The following is a 27859-nucleotide window of genomic DNA, read 5'->3' as shown; positions in this document are numbered from 1 at the left end:
ATATAGATTCCGGGCTGGTGTTAAATCAACACCGGAGTTTTTGCAGAGTATATATATAAATAAATAAAAGTTACATTTATATAGCGCATTACATTAACATTTCAATGCGCTTTACAATAACAAATTAATATACATGTATATAATACTTTACAAAAATCTGAGTTCAATATATATAGAGAGAGAGGGGGAGAGAGAGCTTGCTGGGTAAAAAGCTTTATCCAAATCACCATTTAATGGGGAGCAAGCCTGTCTTAAATTAAGTGTTGAAACGCGGGAACGAGCGTAACCGTTCTCTCATGTAAATTTGCTTGCTTTCAACCCAATACCTCCCGTCCATTTCTATCTTCGTCATTAAGTCAGACTAGTCCATGTTTATACAGGCGTGGATCGATCCTCTAACACCAGTATCCATAGTATCACTCTCACTTTGCCATTTAAATTGTTTTTCCTCCCTCTCGACAACCGAAACGCTTTTTCATGAGCAGAAACATAACGAATAGGAATCATTGGAGTCGCTCTCGTTTTTTTTTTTCGAAATAAGCGTATTTGGGGATCATCATGGATAAGCTCTTTATCTTTTTGATTTGCTTGTCGTTTTACTTGAATTTGGTTTATGGTGGTAAGTACATAAAATAATTAATTTTCTCCGTTTTGTTCATCACATCTCCCCATCAATATCGATCACTCTCAAACTCATTTTCTCTATTTTATTTTCCCTTATCAAAATCTTGTCTCGTATGTAACGATGTCTTTGCATGGTTAGAAATATATTTTAAAAAATGGACACTGATTTTTTTATTTATATATTATTCATGCATACGTGTACATGGTTGCGAAATTTCATCATATTCCGTGCATCAGTGTACATTCGATTCCATTTATAGCATTAAAACATAAAGTACATTATCGTATCAATCTCTTATATATATGTTTTTACATTTGGTATCGCAAGATTGTTGAAATGACTAATGATGAGGATATGAAGCCTAATGGCAAAGATGACAAATACTGTTATAATAATGATGATGACGATGATGGTGGTTGTGGTGGTGGTGATGATGATGGTGCGGTGATGGTGGTGGTGGTGGTGATGATGATGGTGGTGGTGGTGGTGATGATGATGGTGGTGTTGATGCTGCTGATGATGATGATGGTGGTGGTGATGGTGACGATGATGATGATGATGATGCTGATGGTGGTGGTGGTAGTGGTGGTAATGCTGCTGTTAGTGGTGGTGGTGGTAGTGAGGATTATTATTTTTTAGTTCATATGCAATGTTTCATCCATTAAAAAAAGAAAATTTTCCAAGTATAACTAATATTTGAATTACAATTATGTTATGAATACCAATCATTATGATGGAAAATATTTACTTATTGTTATGCAATGTTATGATTTTGAAACGTATAATACTTGTTCACTTTCTTAGGAAATGTCGAATGAGGAAACAAAATCAAATCAAAAGAAATAATATTGATGAAATAAATCGTTACTAAATAATACTTCCGATTTCATACAGGGAAATACAATTTTCATCAGTAAAAGATGAGATGAGAAAAGACAAGAAGAAAGGCACACAATTTGCTATATGCCTGATTTAAAACTATGATACCTTTTTACTTTATGTGCTGTGGCCATCTGTAAATCAAATGTTTTTATACATAAAATCTTATCGGTAAAGTAGAGAGTGAAGTAAAAAGAATAATACAAATAAATATAAAGGATTGATTGATTGAATGATTGATTTATTGATTGATTAATTGATTGATTGATTGATTGATTGATTGATTGATTTTATTTTATTTCTGCATTCAGCATAAATATTCAACATAACATCTAGGTGATACAATTAAGTTTTACGAAACAATTTAAGAAATAGACATAACAAGGCAATGAAAAATTAATATTAAAAAGTAGCAATATTCAATGAAAAGAAAATAACAGTTTAAACGAATGCAGGAGACCGCCATCGTGAGCGGTTAAGCTTGAAAATGATGGCGGCCTCGTAAAATGGTACATAAATTTCTTTCTTCATTTCCATTAGGCCCCAGTGCAAAGAAACTTGATATACAGTGCGTATCAAAAAAAGTTTACACTTAGAAAAGAAATCCTGTAAAATTATACATTTGTTATAGCCAGAATATTTTTCCACATTTTAACATTGGTACAGATCCATTTAAGCAAATGACGATATAACTGTCGAAAAATATTTCCGCTTGAGTGAGCACCACTTACTTTTGGAAAGTTAGGGTAAAATTATTTCCGCAGAACTTTGAAATAGTTATGCGAATGACATTAGACCTTACTCATGAAGAACACATGGAATTTAGCTAGTAAAATTGATTTGAAGATATTTTTACCTTTTTAACTTGTTTCCTTGCCCAAAACACTTTGAAGAGTGCATTGCGACCCACCCTACTCCCACACACACCGAGGCCATCATGACGATATTTGCTTTACACTGAGCTGTGATTTACATGGAAGTGCTTATGCTTGACTTTCATTTTGTTAATCATTTTCAAGCTTGGGAAAAGTGGGAAAAAATGAAAACTAAAAAAATGCTGGAGATGTCTGATAATTTTTTTTCAGATTTACTTATGTCCCCAGATCCAGCTGGCACAAAAAGGTAAAGGTTGTGCTTACTAAGTGTTCAAATTTCAATTTGGGTGGCAAAATTGTTACAAAATGCTTGAATGTATCCGTTTTATTTCAATTGACTAAAAGTGCAAGGGAAATTTTTGAGAAATGTTTCACAGGGTAAGTTTGATTTCGCTCTTTCCCATTGACACAGCGTGAAAGCGAACATTTCTGCGCAAACAGATTTCGACAAGCTTTACGAAAATGCTCACGCAAGTCCATTCTGTGAATTTCTTTTTACTTTCATTGGATAGATGAGACCCAAACCCAAGAATATATGTGAATAAATTAGCCACATGTTGTATATGATTTCATTTCCACGGCTTTTTCAAAGTGTAAACTTTTTTGATACGCACTGTTTATCCATGTGTATCTTTTCTTGGGTATTGAAAATCCATTGCCCTTCTTTAAGATGGGACTAACAGTGAACAGGGCCAAGAGTACCCCCCCCCCCATGATCTGTGGGGGCATAAAAGTAGAGGATAGAAATAAATGGGGAAGGGAAGAATTGTGAAGTGATGACTTGGTTATCTTTCCCCTATCAAATTACTCTACCCTGTTGAAGCGCAGCCGGCCCTGTCAGTATTGCTTCAGAAATAGTTCACTTATCAATACTTTCTGATATTTTATTTTCATTATCAAATGCATAGTTACAAAATCCAATTAAAATATTGCTTGTGGACGGGAAGTCATAAGTACCATGTTAAAGAACACCATTCCATCAAAGTCATTTAAATATTAATTTGTAAATACTGTTTAACCCTATCTAGGCGGGGGGGGGGGGCCTCGGAGGCCCCCCCTCAACGAGTCGCGCAATATTTTCGCCGTGCGAAATTTTTTGACCGCGCCGCTCGCTGAGTTTTTACTTTCAAGTCTTGCGCAACTTTTGAGACCAATTTTGCGTCACCCGGGTATGTGGTTCCGAAATTACGCAACATTATGTAAGTGCATGTCAGACCGAAAATTGCTCAAAAACATGATTTCATGTACAAAGTCAATGCAAATTGTGTTTTCAACCAAACTTCATAAATGTATGATTATTTTTAGTTTTGCTAGTCTAAATTTATTCATGTTATGATATTTATGATCACAGAAGAGTCCCCAACAAATTTCACTGAAAAAACAATGAAAAACAAAAGGTCAAAAAAAACAAAGAAATACATAAGAAATTGCAAAAAACAATATAATACATAAGAAAATGATTTGATATCACAATTTTTTTCATGTATTCTTGCTAAGGACACCACAAAGAGTTTCTATACCAAAAATTAGTACATTTGGAGCTTTATTTAGGGAGTTAGAGGAAAAAGTATGATTTCGCATACTAATTACGCATAAATTAGCATAATCATTTAATAGCGATTCGCATGAAATAAATTACTATACAATCTTGTAGATTATGTCCCAGACAACCCGCGTGCCAATTTTCGGCGCGATCGCGCGGTCGACGGCCGAGATCTTAGGGGGGGCCTGGGAGGCCCCCCCCCCCTGGCCATAGGAACTCCCAAAATACCCCGGCCTAGATAGGGTTAAACAGATTATGCAGTTTCTTTCATTTATTGTTTTTTCTGATATTTTATATTGATTTTGTTCTTTGGTATATAATCTTGTAGTAAGTATTTTCATTTTACTCATGATGGGTAGTCATAAGCCTTTATATTTATGGTTCCTGGTGTCACCATTCTGATTTTGTATTCATTTTTGTGACTTTTATAACTGCATATTTTTTCAATTATAAATAGAGCTAACTAATCAATATGCATCTTGATGTGTTAGAGGTATAAGACTTTCGGTAACATCCAATGCTGCGATTCTTTGTGAGAAAGAAGCGGGAAAATACTTTACAATACTAAGTCTTGTTTCGAAAAAAAAATTGTTTATGTTACTCACAGGATATCATAAATGTTTTGCTTGAATGTTTCTTCATATACCTCATCAAGGATGAATAAAATATGATGCGTGCAATAATAAAGTTTTCAGTTATATTCGATACAGGCCATGATTACGTTGGCAAAATTTGCCACCTAGTCTGCTGTGCAAACCCTTCACTCGAGTTAAGGGCCTGAATCTCCAGTCTATAATGCCTTGCGTACTGATCGAAGGCCCTCTCACTCAACAGGAAGTTTTGTATGTGCTAGTCTTTGCGTGGACACCTACTTGTTGGGTCTGTACCTGCAGACTAGCACTCACCTCTCTCTCTCTTTTTCTAACCCCCCCCCCTCCCTATCACCCCTCTCTCCCTCCCACTCTCTTTACCTCCCTGCCCCTCTCCCCACCTCTCTAATTCCATTTCGCCAATCCAAATTTTGCTGTTCATCTATACACTTAATGGAGCAACGGTTCTCCATTCGAGGTCAATTACTTCGCAATTATATCGAAAATTTAAACATTCATTAAATTGTTACGTCATTCTTTTTTTACCAATAGTGCTTTGCTTTATTGACATAAATAATAAATCAACTCACCCTGATTGAGGAAATGAGCTAATCGGTGATTGGATGTGAAGGATTAAGTAGATAGGTTGATGATATTCAACCTTCATTGTAGCGCCCAAATTAGCTTATTTTATCTAGGTTAATTGCTTTTCGATTGCCAATTTGAGAATAAAAGTCAAATATTGTATTTTATGGTAGTAGTTGTCAACCATTGTAAGATATCGATTTGTCAAAATCTATCTCTTTTTGTTTGCGTCTTACAAAGGGAGCGTATCATGTTACAAAATGAATAGCCATTGGTTGATTGTCAGTGACTATTGTTACAAACTACTGCAAATCCTTGCATCTGATGATGGTAACGATATTTTACCTAATTGCCAATAGAGCATGAATGCTTGTTAGCAAAAATAACCAGAGGACCGACGGCTTAAGTTCCTCTCCGAGGGACCTGGTAATAAGGATTAAATGCCTTACCAAATGGCACTAACGCACCGGGTGAGAATCGAACCCGGGTCACCGGAATCCGAAACCCGCGCTCTACCGACTGAGCTATCGCGCCTCCCATCTGGATTGGCTCAAAACAAAGGGGACAGTAAAAATCACTAACGTAATGATCTTCAAATCCTTTCATGTTTTATTTCTTTTCTTATTTTTAGATTCTACTGGAAATGCAAGTCTCCACCGTGGGGAAGAAGGACGTCTGATTCGTAATCTACTGGATACCGGATATGACGTCAGAGAAAGGCCCTTCGTAGAAGATGGGGGACCACTTCATTTCAACTTGTCTCTCTATCTACTGGCAATATCAGATCTTGTAAATATTGTAATTTTTTAATATCTATTTTGATTTAAAGAAACACATTTCTTTAAAGAGAAATGCGTACTGTATAAGCTATATCATCGTTTTCTAGAATAAAAGTTATATGTGTGAGTGTGTAGGGGTGTGTTATTTTGGTTTTGATAAGTTTATCGTTGGTAAATCATTATTTTTTACAGCAAATTATAAACTTATATACGTGAATAGGAAAAAAAAATATAAAGCTCTGCTTTTAGACGTTCGTGAAAGGACTTGGCGGACGTTTTATCCGAAAAAAGTCTGATTTATCCGAAAAGTATAACTTCTGTATATTCAATTCAATTCGTTTCTTTATTCCATTTCCATTTAAAACATAATACAAAGTAATATAAAGTAATACAAATCAAGTACAATTTTTCAGACAAGCATTCTTACTTCGTAAAACAAAAAACAGTATAATATTGAGCATAAATGCAAATGAGGGGGTCCCCTAAAAGCAAAGCTTGTAAAGTGTGGATCCGCCTTGGAAATGAAGAAAATGTAATCGACTTATTCATATGTGCGTAAATAACAGGAATTGGATCGTACACCTGTGTTAGTTCATCAACCCAAGAAAAGTTGTCAGATCTTAACCAAATGACAAATATGGATGGAATACTTTGCTGTTACTATTTTTATATAAAATGAGGTGAATGAAATGCATCATTTTCATAATGCTTTTCACTTTTTCAGGACCCCAAGACTCAAGTTCTTTCTGGAGTCTCCTGGCTTATTGTGGTAAGTGTTCAATACTCAACGAAAATGGGTATGTATTTCAGGTCTAGTTTTATACACTTCACTCTAAACATAACAAAAATTTAGAAATTGCTAGATCAGTATGAAGCTAGGTGCAACGGATGTTTAGCCACATTTAATTTTTACTATATTCTAGTCAGAAATGAATCTGCTATATTCAAGAGTGCCTATGGTCAAATAACTGAAATAAAAGTTTAATCAAGTTGACTTATTCAGCTAGTCGTTGTTGTTTTTTTACTAGTGTGTTTTAAGAGTTAGATGGATAGTGAAATTAGTGCTGGATAAAACAGGGTCAATTTGTTTTAGGGTTAGGTATGTTTAGTATCATATGTATAATTTATACATATTTGTTATGATTTATATCTGATATTAATATCATTAACATTATTTTTTGTGTTTATTCATACACGAAATGAATACTTTTTCATTTACATTTCATTTTTTTTAAAATTACGTTTTCCTATTAATTCTACCCCTTCCTCCAAATGCCTTGCACGCATTTGGAGTCCAATCGTCAAGTTGTTGCATTTGCCATGTAAACAAAAAAGTTAAGGTTTGGGGCCTGTATTATCATTTATTTTTCTCCTAGGACTGGCATGATGATAGGCTGTCCTGGGATCCGAATGACTTTGGTGGGGTAGACTCTTTCACTGTCAATATCGACAAAACATGGTCCCCCAAATTGTATCTTCAAAACACGTAAGTAATAATGATATATTATATTTTTAACAGATTTAGTGTATCATACAAGTACTGGGAATCAACTTGTTCATATGGCTTTGTGGAATAGCCTTCCAAGACGTTAAAAAATGCACCTCTGTCGAGATGTTTAAAAATCTTCTGAAAACTCTTTTATTCTAACTCTTAGCTCTTTATGCGCCTTAGGCATTCTTCAGAGTGGATTTAGCGCTTTAAAAGTCACATTATTATTATTATTATTATATTACTATTATTATTATTATTATTATCATTATCATTATTATAATTCTTATTATTGTTATTATTATTATTGTTATCATTATTATCATTATTATTAGTATTATTATTATCATCATCAATATTATCATTATTATCATCATCAATATTATCATTATTATTGTTATTATTGTTATCATTATTATTATCATCATCATTATTATTTCTTAGAGGCTTTACATTTTATGAAAGCATCCCACATTATTTTGCAATAAGTTGATCGGCCATATTTACCAATCAAATGGTCCAGTCCAGTGATTGACCCAACATGCCCAACGTAAAGATCATATGGCAAATATAATATGTACAAAAGGTCGGGCTCTGTAAACCAGTACCGTTCGTGAGAATAATTATAACCGCCTTTATTTGCAAATTGCAAAATTATTGACCTATCCTTCAATTAAGGAGATGGTTTTCAAGAAAATATTAAGTCAGGTGATCATGCACGCGATCGCAATATCACTTTTTCGATTAAACAAACCTCTCAGTTTACATGTAACCATAGATAGATAAGGTAGATAGAAGATGATAGATAGATGGATGGATGGATAGATAGATAGATGGATGGATGGATGGATGGATGGATGGATGGATGGATGGATGAATGGATAACTGGATGGATAGACAGACATATAGATAGATAGATAGATAGATGGATGGATAGATAGATAGATAGATAGGAAGGTAGTTTGATAGAATACGTTTGAAAACACTTAAAATAAAATAAGAAAATGTATATACGGGTGTTAAATGAACATGTTAAATCATTTTGACCTGGAGACAAAAATGTATGTTGGTGAAAAAATATTACAGTGATATAACCCAAACCAAGATTGCAGTGGATCAAAGTCACGATAATTCCTTCATTTAACAATGATTTGTACACGTTTCCTCCAAAATAATCGTTTTTGCCATAATTATGCATAAATTAAGTTATTCGTGCAATTGTTGTTTCAATCGAGTATGTGAAATTTGTATGATTCATCGGATTTGAACCAACAAAATAAGGCAATTAAAAAGTGTCGAAGTAGGAATGAGCTGGAAACTAATTAAAGGAATTTCGTTTATTGTCGTTCAATTCACTGTTTACATTAACGGATAGTCAATTCATCCAAATTCACATGTAGCTACTGGATTACACAATGAACGCTCGAACTCTATTTTACTCTTCTTTAGCCCGTCCAATTAAGATTGCAGTGCAAATCACCGGCCATCGACAATGAATATACGTTTTAGCCGAAGGTGGTGTAATTGAAGGTCAATTGATGGTCAATTAGGTGGCCGCATCCACTTTTGCAATACTTTATTACTAATGGGTTGAATCGCCAATTTACAAAGCATTTGGCTTATTAATTTAACACGGCAAATCCAGGACGCATTTGATGGCAAACAAGAAATACATGGATTATTTGACTTGTATTTTTTATGAATAAATCAATATCTGTAAAATCAAATTACATCAGGATCCAAAAGTAAAGGGGGTTTACATCATTTTATGACTTTAATTAATTCAAATTATGCGTATATTATAAACAGTGCTTCAGAGATTTAAACAGGGAATTCGTAGTTTGTATCTTGAGCCAAAACAATAACAAAGGGAGGGGTGTAGACAGAATGACAAAAATAAAGAAAAAGAAAGAAAGACGGATAGACAGACAGGTGGAAGCATTAGGAACAAAAAGTAGAATAAGGCTGTCATTTTTTTACAAGATTATATTAAAGTTTCAATGAATATTTGTTTTTATTAAGAAAAGGGGATATAAGTTAGTTTGTCCATGTGAGTCATAAGAAGAGATCGGATTGTGAAATTCTCAAACTTCCTTCATGTTTTTACAAGCCCAAATTCCAAACATCTTGTTAATTAACCAAAGTGTGATATTGCATGAAATTACAAACCCCTATGCAAAATATGTTGACAAGAATGATTTCAATGGACAGAATTGATATGACCACCTTCGACAAACCAAATATATCATTTCTACTCACAAATATAATCTTTTCTTGATCTTGTCCTATAATAGCGTCCTTGATGAACCAGTTAACCCCATCCAGCATGACGTCAGTCAAACTTACATCAGCCATGATGGCAGAGTGCATCTGGAATCACCCTTGATACACCATACATCATGTGACTTAAATCTTGAACGCTTTCCCTTTGACGAGCAAGAATGCTGGTAAGTTTCGTTGACCTGGGCTCCGTCTTGCAATTAAAGAGTTTCGATTGATCCAATCAGTCTCCATTGTTTGAAAATCCATCCTTACCATAATTTTATTCTACAGGAAATTTGCACATGTCCGTGGTAAATAAATAAAGAGAATCACGCTGAATCTTTTTATCTTTCTTTGCTTTGTAAATGATATGCCTAATAATATTTCATCAACTATTCGATTATGTGAGGACGATTGTATATTATACCGCCAAATCCTTAACGTAAATGACTGTAAGATGTTACAACACGATTTAGAAGCTTTAAGCAAATGGTCTGAAGCGTGGATCTAAGTGTAAAATTATGAATATGTCACTAAAACATCACGATATAACATACATTATCTAGAAGATAGTTTGAACAAATTTGGATTTTAGATTTTGAAATTGCTGGCCGTCCATTGTTGAGGTTGGTCGGATCAAACGAGACGGCGTCCTGGTGTGGCGTCAGGGTAGTTTGATTGGAGGGGGGGGGGGGTTGACCTTAAGTTAACACCAGATTCGCTTAGATTTACTAACAGGGGTTCTATTCAATTCTTTTATTTCATTTCCATTCAAAACATAATACAAAGTAATATAAAGCAATACAAATCAAGTACAATTTTACAGAAGGGCATTCTTACTTCGTAAAACAGACCCCCAAAAAACAGTATAATATAGAGCATAAATGGAAATGAGGGGGGATGATATAGAGATACAAGACCCAGATCACTCTCTTTCGATATTTTTTTTTCTTTTTTTTCTATTTTCTTCCTCTTTTCTTCTTTTTTTCTGTTTATTACTTTCAAAATTATAGGACACCGTCTTCGATCCAATACCCCATGGCGCTTCCCCTAGTGTAGCACGTAGTAAATCGTTAACAATGGATGGAATTTTAAAGGAAAAAATACGAAAGTATCCAAATGAAAAAATAAATGATTCATCGATCATTTATTATCACAGTCGTATAGAGTCCGTACAGTTACGCCCCCCCCCCCCATTTGCAATTGAGAGTTAGTAGATCCCGCATTCAAATCCCGTCAACATTTTAATCAATTTTATGCAATTTCAAAATTGGTCTGCAAGCACAGCCACCAGAGAATTACTTATCGACCTAGGGGCTGAATAATGTTCATGATTGCTTATTACTATGCTTGACTGAGATGTGCGCATTAAGTGCTCGTAAGCTTGATTTGCTTTGTGAAAAAATGCACATCAATTTGCAAGGTAAAATCATCCCAATCGTTAATCGATGTTGCTCGCAAGGAAGGGCTAAAACCCTGAATGCATTATGAACGAAAATCGCATTAACAAAGTTTAAAAAGGGATAGAGACTGTATACTGCTCTTGTTCATCGAGCCGTCATTCTACAATTCATCCGTGAAGAGTGTGGCATAATGAACCAAAATTATTACGGGGACAAGACATGGTGTGTGGGACAATTTTTGGAAAAAGTCAGAGAAGAGCAAGCAAAAATAAAAATGTTTTCCTATTGGTATGTATATAGGAAATGCTAATTTGATAGATTTTGAAAATATGATTATGAAACAATATCATATGTCACCCTTTCTCTTTTTTTCCCATTTTCTCAGTGATTGGAAAACTTTTTTTTAAGGAGGGGGGGGGGGGGCTGTTGCACCCACAAATGTAATAACGCCCACAAATGTAATAACACTTTACCCACAAATGTAATAACGCCCACAAATGTAATAACACTTTACCCACAAATGTAATAATTTCACCCACAAATGTAATAATGCACTTTACCCACAAATGTAATAATTTTTGATCGCCCACAAATGTAATAATGACTTTACCCACAAATGTAATAAATTTGAAGGGATTTTTGGCAAATCCGTTCTGAACTAAAATCGTATAGTAATGCGTTCATATAGCACAAAAGTGCAAAGTCTCTTTTCCTGACCCGGTTAATTAACAAATTATACTATAAATCCAAAGTCTTTATTCCAGACCCGGTTGTTTCAAAAATAATAATATGAGCCCAAAGTCTTTATTCCAGACCCGGTTGTTTCAAAAATTATAATATAAGTACAAAGTCTTTATTCCAGACCCGGTTGTTTAAGAAATAATCATATGAGCCTAAAGTCTTTATTCCAGACCCGATTGTTTCAAAAATGATAATATAAGTCCAAAGTCGTTTCTCCAGACCCGGTTGTTTAAAAAATTATAATATAAATCCAAAGTCTTTTTCCAGACCCTGTTGTTTCAAAAATTATAATATAAATCCAAAGTCTTTATTCCAGACCCGGTTGTTTAAAAAATAATAATATAAGTCCAAAGTCTTTATTCCAGACCCGATTGTTTCAAAAATGATAATATAAGTACAAAGTCTTTATTCCAGACCCGGTTGTTTAAGAAATAATCATGTGAGCCTAAAGTCTTTAGTCCAGACCCGATTGTTTCAAAAATGATAATATAAGTCCAAAGTCGTTTCTCCAGACCCGGTTGTTTAAAAAATTATAATATAATCCAAAGTCTTTTTCCAGACCCTGTTGTTTCAAAAATTATGATATAAATCCAAAGTCTTTATTCCAGACCCGGTTGTTTAAAAAATAATAATATAAGTCCAAAGTCTTTATTCCAGACCCGATTGTTTCAAAAATGATAATATAAGTCCAAAGTCTTTTCTCCAGACCCGGTTGTTTCAAAAATTATAATATAAATCCAAAGTCTTTTTCCAGACCCTGTTGTTTCAAAAATCATAATATAAATCCAAAGTCTTTATTCCAGACCCGGTTGTTTAAGAAATAATCATATGAGCCTAAAGTCTTTATTCCAGACCCGATTGTTTCAAAAATGATAATATAAGTCCAAAGTCGTTTCTCCAGACCCGGTTGTTTAAAAAATTATAATATAAATCCAAAGTCTTTTTCCAGACCCTGTTGTTTCAAAAATTATAATATAAATCCAAAGTCTTTATTCCAGACCCGGTTGTTTAAAAAATAATAATATAAGTCCAAAGTCTTTATTCCAGACCCGATTGTTTCAAAAATGATAATATAAGTACAAAGTCTTTATTCCAAACCCGGTTGTTTAAGAAATAATCATGTGAGCCTAAAGTCTTTATTCCAGACCCGATTGTTTCAAAAATGATAATATAAGTCCAAAGTCGTTTCTCCAGACCCGGTTGTTTAAAAAATTATAATATAATCCAAAGTCTTTTTCCAGACCCTGTTGTTTCAAAAATTATGATATAAATCCAAAGTCTTTATTCCAGACCCGGTTGTTTAAAAAATAATAATATAAGTCCAAAGTCTTTATTCCAGACCCGATTGTTTCAAAAATGATAATATAAGTCCAAAGTCTTTTCTCCAGACCCGGTTGTTTCAAAAATTATAATATAAATCCAAAGTCTTTTTCCAGACCCGGTTGTTTAAGAAATAATCATATGAGCCTAAAGTCTTTATTCCAGACCCGATTGTTTCAAAAATGATAATATAAGTCCAAAGTCGTTTCTCCAGACCCGATTGTTTCAAAAATGATAATATAAGTACAAAGTCTTTATTCCAGACCCGGTTGTTTAAGAAATAATCATGTGAGCCTAAAGTCTTTATTCCAGACCCGATTGTTTAAAAAATGATAATATAAGTCCAAAGTCTTTTCTCCAGACCCGGTTGTTTAAAAAATTATAATATAATCCAAAGTCTTTTTCCAGACCCTGTTGTTTCAAAAATTATGATATAAATCCAAAGTCTTTATTCCAGACCCGGTTGTTTAAAAATAATAATATAAGTCCAAAATCTTTATTCCAGACCCGATTGTTTCAAAAATGATAATATAAGTCCAAAGTCTTTTCTCCAGACCCGGTTGTTTCAAAAATTATAATATAAATCCAAAGTCTTTTTCCAGACCCTGTTGTTTCAAAAATCATAATATAAATCCAAAGTCTTTATTCCAGACCCGGTTGTTCAAAAGATAATAATATATGTCCAAAGACCCGATTGTTTCAAATATTATGATATAAGTCCAAACTAAGATACGATAATGATGTTCCGGTGGAATAAAAATGAGAATCGAGCCTAGTCTTCTCTCCAGACCAAGTTAATTAAAACTGGTGGAATCAAAGTCTTTGTTGTCGTTTTAAATTATACTGAACGTATTGTGAATATACGCGCTATGAGTAAATTGAGAATCAAGCATAGTCTTTTCTCCAGACCTGGTTATTTAAAACTAAAAACTAAAACCCTATAGTAATGCCTTCATATAGCACAAAAGTCCAAAGTCTTTTTCCAGACGCAGTAGTTTCAAAAATTATAATGTAAGTCCAAAGTCTTTTTTCCAGACCCAGTTATTTCAAAAATTATAATATAAGTCCAAACTAAGATACCATAATGATATTCCAGTGGAAAAAAGGAAAATCGAGCTTAGCCTTTTCTCCAAACCCTGTTATTCAAAAATTGTAAATAACAATACAACAACAACAAAAACCGTATAAAGACCCATAATCTTATTAATGGTGGATAACATGGACATATAGCGTAGTCTTTCAGCCAGACCCAGTCATTTGTTTTTCAAAATAAGGCTAAGAGTAAAAATATAAATAACTCCAAATCTAATACCAAGCAATCTTTGAACCGAAGAACATGTTTTTAAAAGAGGTTTAGAATGTTGTCTTTATTCCAGACCTAATTATTACAAAAATTACGAAAAAAATCTAACATAAGACCCTATCATATTCTCTTGGAATAACATGAGTTGTAAAACGTACTCTTTCCTCCAGACTAGGTTATCTAAGAAATGAATTAAAAAAGAAAAACAAATCTAAAACCAGTTTTCAAAAGTTACACCCAGTAAAAAATATGTCTGTACCCCACACCCAGATTCTTTTGTATAATAATACTAAGACCCCTACAAAACATTGTAATTATGCATTTGCAAAGAAAACGTCCATTTTCCAGACTTGGTTATTATTTAAAAATAAAATTGTCTAAAACAAATACCCAATAATCTAACTACTGTGGAATAACATGGAGATCGATTGTAGACTTTTCTCCAGACACAATTATTTCAAGAATAAAAAAAACAATAAAACCCAACCCCCAACAACGAATCTAAGAACCAACAATCCTCCAAATTAAGACCAAGTACAAAAGCACATGTTTAGAGCGTTGTCTCTATTCCAGACCCAGTCATTTAGAAATTAATTCAAACAATCTTAAAAACATAAGACTTTGTCATATTCTTATTCCTGTTGAATAACATTATTATTATGCTTAGACCTTCGTCTAGACCCAGCTATTTATAAGATAAATAAATATTGAAAAAAAAATCAAAGCTAAGACCAATCTTTAAAATTAAACCCAGTTAAATGCTTGGGTTTAGAGAGTTGTCTTTACCCCCACATCCAGTTCTCTTAAAATACAAATTAAGCAAAAGATTAATCTAAAAACTTAGACACCAGCATCTCCCAAACTATAAAACCCTGTGATAAGGCATACCGTAAGTTGGTATACAACTTGTTTTTGTTTGATGGAAGTGAAATAAATAAAATTGAATTGAATTGAATACCACAAAAACGTCAAATTAATAAAAGGCGTAAATATTCAGATCTGAATGGTACGCGCCTTAAAGACCCAAAATAACAACAACAACAACAACGTTATTCTACATCAGTGATATTGTGGCGTCTTGGTTAATATTGTTTGTCTGTTTTTATCGTTTCTAATAATTTCCTATTTTGAAATAACTGCATGGGTCTAGAGCAAAGACTACACCATATTTAAAGACTGGGCGTTGTGGCGTGCGCCTGTAATCCAAGCTGTGGGGAAGTTACAAATTGATGCAGAGGGTCGAGGTTCGAGCCCTGGTCACGTCTTTCGGATGGTGACGTTAAAGGTCGGTCCCAGACGTAAATAATCATATCTGATTGATACACGTCTGACAAAACTCAAATACACACACACACACACTGGTCGTTGTTGCGTGCGCCTGTAATCCAAGCTATGTGGGGGAAGTTACAAATTGATGCAGAGGTTCGAGGTTCGAGCCCTGGTCACGTCTTTCGGATGGTGACGTTAAAGGTCGGTCCCAGACGTAAATAATCATATCTGATTTAGACACGTCTGACAAAACTCAAACACACACACACACACACGTTTGCCCCATGGAAAGATTAAACCTCAAAATGTTGATGGACCTGAATCCACCGACGGGACAGCCTAACTCCGTAACTCTGGTACGGGTGTGGGAGGGGGCCCTTCTTTCTTTGCCTGTCTCTCTTTCAGTCATTTCAAATCAGTTTTTTCCTATCTTATCACTTCTTGATCACATAAATCCTCTCTCTCTCTCTCTTTACTTACTTAACGGGTCAATATAACCCCAGAAAATATATCTTAGGCCACTGAGATTATTGGAATTGTAACTAATAAAAAGAAATGCTGAATATATTACAAATAGTGCTTGGTACACTGAAAATTTAAAATACCGAAGAACTTGTTAAAACTTTATCCCCTCTTGCTAGAATGATTTTCTTTTATATAATATCTCATAGATCGTCGATCAACAACCTTATCGTTTACGGGAAGTAATCCCCATATTGTGTGCTGATATCTTATTCCTCGGTTTTTGTTTTATATGTATTTAAAGGTTTTGTGTTTTTTTTCATTAAAAAAAGGAATGAATATACAAATAATAATAATAATAATAATAAACAAGTGGAATGCCTCTGGCCGTCTCACCTACATCACGCGATTCAAAATAGCAGCAGTGCTGACTTTAAAAACTACTATAACTCGCACAAGATGTTAAGTGATACTTGGATACTCTTATTTCCACGTTTTATGAACTAGACCAATACACTTACAGAAATAGGATGGTAATTCAACAAATACCCCCAATGTGGCAAAAATTCATTGACCTCACATGACCTTTGACCTTGATCATGTGACCTGAAACTTGCACAGGATATTCAGTGATACTTTATTACTCTTATGTCCAAGTTTCAAAAGTCAGATCAATAAACTTGCAAAGTTATGATGGTAATTCAACAGATATCCCCATTATGGCCAAAGTTCATTGACCTTTGACCATTGTCATGTGACGTAAAATGCACACAGGATGTTCAGTGATACTTGATTACTCTTATGTCCAAGTTTTATGAACTAGACCAACATACTTTCAAAGTTATGATGGTAATTCACCAAAAAAAAAACGATTCGGCCAAAGTTAATTGACCCTAAATGACCTTTGACCTTGACCATGTGACCTGAAACTTGCCCAGGATGTTCAGTGATACTTGATTACTATTATGTCCAAGTTTCATGAATCAGATCCAAAACCTTTTTAAGTTTTGATTGTAATTCATCAGATACCCCCAAATCGGCCAAAGTTCATTGACCCTAAATGACCTTTGACCTTGGTCATGTGACGTGAAACTCATGCAGGATGTTTGGTGATACTTGATTAATCTTATGTCCAAGTTTAATGAACTAGGTCTATATATTTTCTAAGTTATGATGATATTTCAAAATCTTAACCTGAGGTTAAGATTTTGATGTTGATTCCCCCAACATGGTCTAAGTTCATTGACCCTAAATGACCTTTGACCTTGGTCATGTGACATGAAACTCTAATAGGATGTTAAATAATACTTGATTAACCTTATGGCCAAGTTTCATGAACTAGGTCCATATACTTTCTAAGTTATGATGTCATTTCAAAAACTTAACCTTAGGTTAAGATTTGATGTTGACGCCGCCGCCGCCGTCGGAAAAGCAGCGCCTATAGTCTCACTCTGCTATGCAGGTGAGACAAAAAGAAGTAATAAAAATAATACTAAATAAAATTGTTACCCTACTTCTCATACAGTGGGTGGCATAAATAGTCAATCATGACTTATTGCCAAATAAAAACATGGAATGGAATGGTTATCCCCTCTTGTTAGAATGTTTTTCTTTTATATAACATATCATAGATCGTCAATCAACAACTTTATCGTTTTCGGGAAGTAATCCCCCTATTGCTTACTGATATCTTATTTCTCAGTTTTTTTTTCATATGTATTTTAATGTTTTGTTATTTAGGTTTTTTCATAGAAAAAAGGAAGGAATATACAAGAAATTATTTTTTTTAAAGGACAAGTCCACCCCAACAAAAACTTGATTTGAATAAAAAGAGAAAAATTCAACAAGCATAACACTGAAAATTTCATCAAAATCGGATGTAAAATAAGAAAGTTATGGCATTTTAATGTTTCGCTTCATTTCACAAAACAGTTATATGCACATCTCGGTCGGTATGCAAATGAGGAACTGATGACATCACTCACTCACTATTTCTTTTGTATTTTCTTAAATGAAATATGAAATATTTTTATTTTCTCGTCATTGTCATGTGAAATGAGGTTTCATTCCTCCCTGCAACACGTGGAAATTTATTATTTTAACATTTTGTGCTTTAGGCAAGGAGGTCCTAATCGTCAAATTCGTAAAAATTGAAATAATGTATAATTCAAACAATGAAAACCAAAAGAAATAGTGAGTGAGTGACATCATCGACTTTCTCATTTGGATGTAGCTGGCTCGTTCATATAACTATTTTGTTAAAAATAAACAAAATTTTTAATGTCATAACTTTCTTATTTTACATCAGATTTTGATGAAATTTTCAGCATTGTGCTTGTCTGATTTTTCTCTATTGATTCAAATCAACATTTTTCTGAAGAGGACTTGACCTTTAATGGTTGCAGGGTCTTTGTTTTGTTGTTGTTGTTGTGTTTTAATGACTTTTATAACTGGGTCTGACAGAAAGACTACGCTTCATTTCCATGTTATTCAACATAAATAGGATCGTGGGTCTTTGTTTTTTATAATTATTATAATTTTTGAAATAAATGGGTCTGGAAAAAAGACTTTGGACTTATATTATAATTTTTTAATTAACCGGGTCTGGGAAAAAAGATTTCGCATTTTTGTGCTATATAAACACATTACTATAAAGTTTCAGCTTTTAGTCACCGGGTCTGGAGCAAAGACTATGCATGATTTTCAATTTACCATTAGCGTCTGGAGAAAAGATTAAGCTCGATTCTAATTTTTATTCCACTGGAATATCATTAATGTATCTCATTTGGGACTAAAATTATAATTTTTTAAACACCCGGGTCTGGAAAAAAGATTTTGGATTCATATCATGATTTTTGAACAACAGGGTCTGGAAAAAGACTTTCGACTTGCACTATTATTGTTTAAACAACCGGGTCTGGAATAAAGACTTTGGACTAATATTATCATTTTTGAAACAATCGGGTCTGGAATAAAGACTTTTGGCTCATAAGATTATTTTTTAAACAACCGGGTCTGGAATAAAGACTTTGGACTTATATTATTATTTTTTTAACAACCGGGTCTGGAATGAAGACTTTTGATTTATATTATAATTTTTAAAACAACAGGGTCTGGAAAAAGACTTTGGATTTATATTATAATTTTTGAAACAACCGGGTCTGAAGAAAAGACTTTGGACTAATATTATCATTTTTGAAACATCGGGTCTGGAATAAAGACTTTTGGCTCATATGATTATTTTTTAAACAACCGGGTCTGGAATAAAGACTTTGGACTTATATTATTATTTTTTTAACAACCGGGTCTGGAAAAAGACTTTTGATTTATATTATAATTTTTGAAACAACAGGGTCTGGAAAAAGACTTTGGATTTATATTATAATTTTTGAAACAACCGGGTCTGGAGAAAAGACTTTGGACTAATATTATCATTTTTGAAACATCGGGTCTGGAATAAAGACTTTTGGCTCATATGATTATTTTTTAAACAACCGGGTCTGGAATAAAGACTTTGGACTTATATTATTATTTTTTTAACAACCGGGTCTGGAAAGAAGACTTTTGATTTATATTATAATTTTTAAAACAACAGGGTCTGGAAAAAGACTTTGGATTTATATTATAATTTTTGAAACAACCGGGTCTGGAGAAAAGACTTTGGACTAATATTATCATTTTTGAAACATCGGGTCTGGAATAAAGACTTTTGGCTCATATGATTATTTTTTAAACAACCGGGTCTGGAATAAAGACTTTGGACTTATATTATTATTTTTTTAACAACCGGGTCTGGAAAAAGACTTTTGATTTATATTATAATTTTTGAAACAACAGGGTCTGGAAAAAGACTTTGGATTTATATTATAATTTTTGAAACAATCGGGTCTGGAGAAAAGACTTTTGGATCATATGATTATTTTTTAAACAACCGGGTCTGGAATAAAGACTTAGGGCTCATATTATTATTTTCGAACCAACCGGGTCTGGAATAAAGACTTTTGATTTATATTATAATTTTTTAAACAACCGGGTCTGGAATAAAGACTTTGGGCTCATATTATTATTTTTTAAACAACCGGGTCTGGAATAAAGACTTTGGACTTATATTATTATTTTTTAACAACCGGGTCTGGAATGAAGACTTTTGATTTATATTATAATTTTTGAAACAACAGGGTCTGGAAAAAGACTTTGGATTTATATTATAATTTTTGAAACAACCGGGTCTGGAGAAAAGACTTTTGGATCATATGATTATTTTTTAAACAACCGGGTCTGGAATAAAGACTTTGGACTTATATTATTATTTTCTAAACAACCGGGTCTGGAATAAAGACTTTTGATTTATATTATAATTTTTGAAACAACAGGGTCTGGAGAAAAGACTTTTGGATCATATGATTATTTTCTAAACAACCGGGTCTGGAATAAAGACTTTTGATTTATATTATAATTTTTGAAACAACAGGGTCTGGAATAAAGACTTTGGATTTATATTATAATTTTTGAAACAACCGGGTCTGGAATAAAGACTTTGGGCTCATATTATTATTTTTGAAACAACCGGGTCTGGAATAAAGACTTTGGATTTATATTATAATTTGTTAATTGACCGGGTCAGGAAAACAGACTTTGCACTTTTGTGCTAAATGAACGCATTACTATACGATTTTAGTTCAGAACAGATTTGCCAAAAATCCCTTCAAATTTATTACATTTGTGGGTAAAGTCATTATTACATTTGTGGGCGATCAAAAATTATTACATTTGTGGGTAAAGTGCATTATTACATTTGTGGGTGAAATTATTACATTTGTGGGTAAAGTGTTATTACATTTGTGGGCGTTATTACATTTGTGGGTAAAGTGTTATTACATTTGTGGGCGTTATTACATTTGTGGGCGATTATTACATTTGTGGGTGTAACAGGGGCATGACCCAAATCTTTACCCCCCAATCTGTACGCCAGTAAGGTTTGCCAAAAAACAAAAATGCCTTTTCGGAGGGTGAAATTAATTACAATTGGAAGTGAAAATGATTTTAAAACACAAACAATATCAAAAAAAAAATATTGGGGCGTAGCCCCCCCCCCCCTATTTATATATTAAATATTCGGTAACATTTTACATTTTTTCCTTCTAACATAGACTTAAAGTGACATCCAAATTTAATCCCCAGATTTTTTTATTGAAACGATATTTAATTCCTTCATATGAAATATACGGTATCTTTATTTTGGTGGAGATAGAAACTAGAAATTGAATATTTTGGGTAGACCTAATTTTCGATGAAGATATTCAAGAGTCAGATTTATGAATTACATTACAAGTAGGCCTCCAACATTTCAGTAAGAAAATGATTTGATTCAATTTACAATGCCGATATATTTCTATAGAGCAAAACATTCTTATATCTTTGTTTTCTATTACTTATATAATGCAAATAAATTTATAACGTCATTTACCCTGTAGTAATATATTTCATATAATATGTCATTCAAACATTTTGAAAAAGCAAACGTGCAAACTAGGAATTAAAATATAAACATTCTTGAAACACTACTGAAGGCAAAGTAATCAGAATTATTTGCTTTGTGCAACCAAATGTCAAAACCGGTAACCATGCAGTTTTGTATTTTGAAAATAAAACATTATATTGATTACATTATTCATAAAACTTTCATGTTTTGAATAAAATACATGTATATAGCTATATGGGTGTCCATATTTGCTTTTCCTCCACTTTTACCGATATTTTCTCTCCTTCGCGTTTTCTTTACTTTTTGGTGTGTGTGAGGGTGTGTGTGCATGTGTGTGTGTGTGTGAGAGAGAAAGAGCATATGTGTGTGTATGTGCTTAAAAACATAAGAATAATGTTTTTTCTCCTAATATCTACACTGTTTTTATGTTTTATAGGCTACGTTTTACCACACAGAATACACCCGTCCACCTGGTAAAGCTAGATACAAGCATGGCCGTCGTACATTACCCAAACGTCAGCTCAGAATATAACATCGTTGGCACATCCACCAAATCTGATTACGTAACTTTAAAGGGAAACATCTCTTACGAGATCATGCAAATGAGTTTCAAGCTTGTTCGGTTGCCGAGATATTACGTACAGAATGTGACGTCACCGATATCTTTCCTGAGCTGGTTGTCGATCGTTATTTTCATCATTCCCGCCAAAAGTGGAGAGCGTCTTTCTGCCGCCGTCTCGCTCGTTCTGGGTCTGACCGTCTTTCAGATCGTCGTCACCGACAACCTACCAAAAAACTCAAGAGGTATAGATGGATCCCGGGGGGAGCCACTTACATTGACGAGTGGATACCATGCACGACCCCAAAAACACGTAAAAAGGATGTCTTTTTCAAGATAGGGCACGTTACGTACGTAACGTGATAAGGGTGTCAAAATCACAAAAATAATGAAAAAGGGTATCTATTTCGTTAGGAAAGTTACGTGTTTAGGATCAAATTTGCGGGGATGTTAAAACAAAATCAAAATGATTTATAAAGGGTGTCCTTTTTGCCCCAACAGAGTCCGATTTGCGCGAGTTGTAGAAGATGGGGTTGTACTAAACCAAATGATGTGTAAAGTAAAGATAAAACCGACGACCGAAGGAGTCGTGGTATGACAATAAAATGTTCCTGTACTTGTTTAGGGGTTTATTTCAGGAAATATTTGCCAAGAGAATCGTATTGTTTCCAATACTTGCTAAGGGTAGGGTTTCCTACGCCAATACTTGTTAAGGGGTGCATTTTCAGAATATGGAAAATACGTGTTTAGGGTGCTTTTCGAGACCCCATGGTCGCGCATGGTATCCACTCGTCAATGGAAGTGCCCCCCCCCCGGGAGATGTATGATTAATTTTTAACTGAAAAGGGTATACTCTGGCTATTCATGTCTTCTATGGGATGGTGTGTTAATCTAATTTCTCGAAGCGATAATTATTCCTGCTTGTGTGGAGCGTTGTGGCCCAGTGGATTAGTCTTCGGACTTTGAAACAGAGGGCCGTGGGTTCGAATCCCAGCCATGGCGTAATTTCCTTCAGCAAGAAACTGATCCACAATGTGCTGCACTCAACCCAGGTGAGGTAAATGGGTACCGGTAGGAAGTAATTCCTTAAAAAGCTGTGTGCGCTATGAACGCCTAGCTTAACCGGGTAATATAGGAGCGCCTTGAGCACCTAAAAGATTAGTCTTCGGACTTTGAAACAGAGGGCCGTGGGTTCGAATCCCAGCCATGGCGTAATTTCCTTCAGCAAGAAACTGATCCACAATGTGCTGCACTCAACCCAGGTGAGGTAAATGGGTACCGGTAGGAAGTAATTCCTTAAAAAGCTGTGTGCGCTATGAACGCCTAGCTTAGCCGGGTAATATAGGAGGCCTTGAGCACCTAACAAGGTGGATATGTGCGCAGTATAAATAACCTATATTATTAATATTCCTCGAAATCCCCAAGGTTCGGAATATCATTGGGAAAAAACATTAGTTGCATTTTACATTTCTGAAAAAGGAATCTCCATTCCTCAATTAACTTGGATTAGCATCTTTGTGTTTTATGTTATTCCATTGATTATTTTACATTTTTTAAATTATATTGCATGATAATTATAAAGACATTAATATGGGACCTAATGCACAGCATTTTCACCCAGAGACCGATAACAAGGAATTTAAATTGTCTTTCACAACCTAAATTTAGTTTAGAACTATACTAACCTATACATCACAAAAATGTATTAATGACTCTAAACAAATGGCCCTTTTAGCCAGTATATGCTGCCGAGGGTGAGGCAAGCCATTTCCCCATTTAATTTTAATTTAATATCAAGATAGTAGGTCTATCCTTTTGTTTACCAAATGATTTCTGATATAAGATTTTATACATTTTCTTTATGGCGTTGATAAAAGCCCATTCTTAATACCAGTCAGTAATTATGATTAAATCATAAATTGGCTGGCCACACATACTCAGGTTTACCGTATGTGGCCAGAATGTGCAAGTGTCACGATGCGACTATCCCTTGTATTTTTGGATGCTTTTTGCATCGTCTCATCAATCAATTGGCCAAACAATCTCAAATTAACGCTAACGATAATCAGCAAAAAATATAAAATAAATTGTCCATCTTCATTCCTCCCGCGTCAAGAGGTATCCATGACAAATTTAGGTGATGTAGTTTCATATCAATTATTGTTCGGTGAACTATCAACATCATCCATTTAATTTTGGACATCTAAATCTGTTGACCCAAATTTTCATTGATTTCCGATTCTGTAGGTAAAACGGCCCCGGTCATATCCTACGTGAGCGATTGTTTCATCATCACGATAGCCGTTGCCATCATGTCGGCTATCGTTATCAACGTCAGTCATTGGAAAGGACGCGTCAACAACGGCGTTGTCCGATTCATCTTCTTCGACTGCCTTCAACCGTGGTTATTGGTCGGTTCTGGCGGGTGCACCAAAAAGAAGGTTACGGGTTCGAATACCCTATCCAATACCAACGTCGAAGATCTGGAGATGAAAGATCATCCAGGCAAGTTATGCCCCAAAATGCAAAATTCCAAATATCAGATGTGACATCTAGAAGAATTCCGATAGTTACGTAATTAATTATTGATCATGTTGATACTGGCTTTCTGTCTCCATGATGTTCTAATGCTGAAATTTGTATTAATTTTTTTTTACATCTTTCATTGCATTATCTTAAAAGTTTTGTTCCCTAATTTTCTAAAGTTATGTTTAAGTCAGAGGCTGTGCTACTGGAGGCATGGGGCTGCCACGCCATTAATTTCTTTCATTTGTAAAAAAAAAACATATTTTAAAGGATGAGGAGAAAATTGAAAAGAGAGGAAGAAAAGCAATTCAGAATTTGAAAAAAGGGCAAAATTGTCTTTCTACCCCATATTTGGGTCTTTTTCCTTCCTATCATAATACACTGGATTTACATTTTACTAAATTGATATCCCATAATGCTTCATAATTTAATTGATTCTGTGTTGCCCCTTTATCTCCAATGTTTTATTTTAATTCACACGTCTGTTTCAAAGTTTTTCTTTGTCGACTTTTATTTTTTATTTATTTTTTTTCAAACAAGCTAACACCTAGTTACAAATACCAATAATGCACATAGCATTTCCATTTATTTGAAAGCAAGATAAAAGAGCATTGTAGAATAAATGCCTTGCTCACGGGCATCGCTGCCGCGGCCGGGGATCGAACCCCGGACTTTTTAATGTACAGCCAGGCGCCTTAGCCCACTCGGCCACGGCACCTCCACTGTGCTACTGGAGAATTTAATTGATATACATGTTTCGATACTTGACCCAATTCCTCTCACCATAATACCAGTTACTATCATTGTAGTTGAAATATTATATTTAAAAAGTAGACAGCATGATCAGTAAAATATCGCACTTTTTTAAAGTGTGATATTTGAAATACGATTAAAACATGAATTTCTTTATAATGTAAAGTTCCGTGTTTTAATAAAAGTGGAGTGTTAATAAGCTGTTACCATCGATGCTTACTTGTCGATTGAAGAAAGCTTTTGAGAGCTGTTTTCAAATTGATGGTTGAAAGATGATGATAAGGCAAGAAAGTGACGTGAATTGAGAACGTTGTCAATAGTAATAAATCGTTTGATGAAATTGACTTTAAAAGGATTATATTTCATCAAAGCTACTCGGTGGATATCACGATTTATTGAAACGATTCATCGATCAATTATGAATGTGTTTATTTCTCTATGATCACCCAAACCTATTTACCCTCGACTGTCGCTAATCATGTCAATATTGATAAAAACTTGACGTCACAAAATCTTAGGTTTATATACATCCAAAGTTTGACCTGATTCCGTTTTGAAATTGTCATTTCAGAGAAGGCAGTATCAACAAAGGATCGCGATAATTCACGCCTGGCGTGGATGAAAACACAGACTTCAAAATGGACTCGATTTGAAATGCAGCCACAATCTCAGGTATGAATTTACCGCAAACCTAAAGGACAAGTCCACCCCAACAAAAACTTGATTTGAATAAAAAGAGAAAAAATCAACAAGCATTACACTGAAAATTTCATCAAAATCGGATGTAAAATAAGAAAGTTATGGCATTTTAAAGTTTCGCTTCATTTCACAAAACAGTTATATGCACATCTCGGTCGGTATGCAAATGAGGAACTGATGATGATGACACCACTCACTCACTATTTCTTTTGTATTTTATTATATGAATTATGAAATATTTTTATTTTCTCGTCCTTGTCATGTGAAATGAAGTTTCATTCCTCCCTGAACACGTGGAATTCCATTATTCTAACATTTTGTGCTTCAGGCAAGGAGGTCCTAATCGTCAAATTCGTAAAAATTGAAATATTGTATAATTCAAACAATAAAAAAACAAAAGAAATAGTGAGTGAGTGAGTGACATCATCGACTCTCTCATTTGGATGTAACTGGCTCGTTCATATAACTATTTTGTTAAAAATAAGCGAAACTTTGAAATGACATAACTTTCTTATTTTACATCCGATTTTGATGAAATTTTCAGCATTGTGCTTGTCTGATTTTTTTCTATTGATTCAAATCAACATTTTTTGAGGTGGACTTGACCTTAATAGATCATTTTATTTGTGCTTTATACCCATATGTAAGATTGCCAGACAGGTCTAACTACCGTTGAAGAAATTTGCAGTTAAAAGAAATACATCACCAATTGCTCGAGAATTATATTAGAAAAATAAATAAAATATTTTTTTGTACAGATTCCTTTAGACACTAAGAACTCGTACCATCGGTCTTAAGTACCATTGGTGATAAGTGATCATGAAGATTCAATAATTTCAATATTAGTTGTCGCTTAATTTGACTTCAAATATAGAGAAATATAGAAAATCATGCAAATTAATTATTAATTGATTTCCACGATTTTCTGTTGATTTACTAGTAATGCAAATGCATTCAAATAGTAAACAAAATGCTGGAAAACTGTAATTGATAAAATCATTTTATAAAAAAGACTAATTTCAAATGTATCACTTTTTCTTCTAAGGAATCCGAGACGGATGATGACTATGAAATGATTGCCCGAATCCTTGATCGCATCTTCATGCTGAGTATTCTAGCCACACTTCTTGTCATCACTCTACAGTTCTGGATGCTATGTCGGGAGTCCGAATCGAATATTTGAAAATATCTCTGAGAAAAGCTCATTATGTCACCACCAATGAAATATGAGCTTTACATATTTTTCTGATATAAATGGGTGGAAATATTGGAAATTTATACCTTAAAAATTAATAGGCCTAATTCTGTAAATAATCATTAATTCTATGCCGGGTTTTTGGAGCTATACTTATATTTGAGGGAGTGAATGTTACCCCAATCTTGGTATGTTCAAAAACTTTACTAGTAAGTTGCAAATTCAAGATATCGTTATCATGTTCATAAAAATTGGATCCCCCCCAACAAAAAGTTAAATGTTGTTTAGTCGATATAATCTAAAATATCAATGTTCACATTTCTATATCATTGTTAACCTACATGTACATATAGATGAATTATGTATTATCAAGTAAAATTTAGTATGTTTCATACTTTAATTGACTTCAAAAACACCCTCAGATATGTTATGGGGGAAGGGACCTAAAATTTAACATTTTTTCTCAATTGAATAATAATGTTATGTGGGGCGTCGTGGTCTAGTGACTGACTCTCATCTT

The 27859-nt window shown here is 33.9% G+C and overlaps 1 protein-coding gene across 1 annotated transcript; it reads left to right on the top strand.

Annotated features, from left to right (window-relative positions):
* Positions 1-343: 343 nt before the first annotated feature.
* Positions 344-27859, top strand: LOC121412666 (neuronal acetylcholine receptor subunit beta-3-like). Its single transcript, XM_041605442.1, has 9 exons — positions 344-619; positions 5729-5886; positions 6601-6645; positions 7253-7362; positions 9660-9812; positions 22044-22411; positions 24414-24671; positions 26017-26117; positions 27190-27859. Exons 1-9 carry the CDS (start codon positions 559-561, stop codon positions 27325-27327), a joined length of 1392 nt encoding a protein of 463 aa, XP_041461376.1. The 5' UTR covers positions 344-558; the 3' UTR covers positions 27328-27859.

Source organism: Lytechinus variegatus, chromosome 4 (genome assembly GCF_018143015.1).
Source record: "Lytechinus variegatus isolate NC3 chromosome 4, Lvar_3.0, whole genome shotgun sequence".
In the NCBI taxonomy this organism is placed as follows: domain Eukaryota; kingdom Metazoa; phylum Echinodermata; class Echinoidea; order Temnopleuroida; family Toxopneustidae; genus Lytechinus; species Lytechinus variegatus.
The sequence above is the reverse complement of the archived record's forward strand: the minus strand, read 5'-3'. Positions and strand labels throughout refer to the sequence as shown.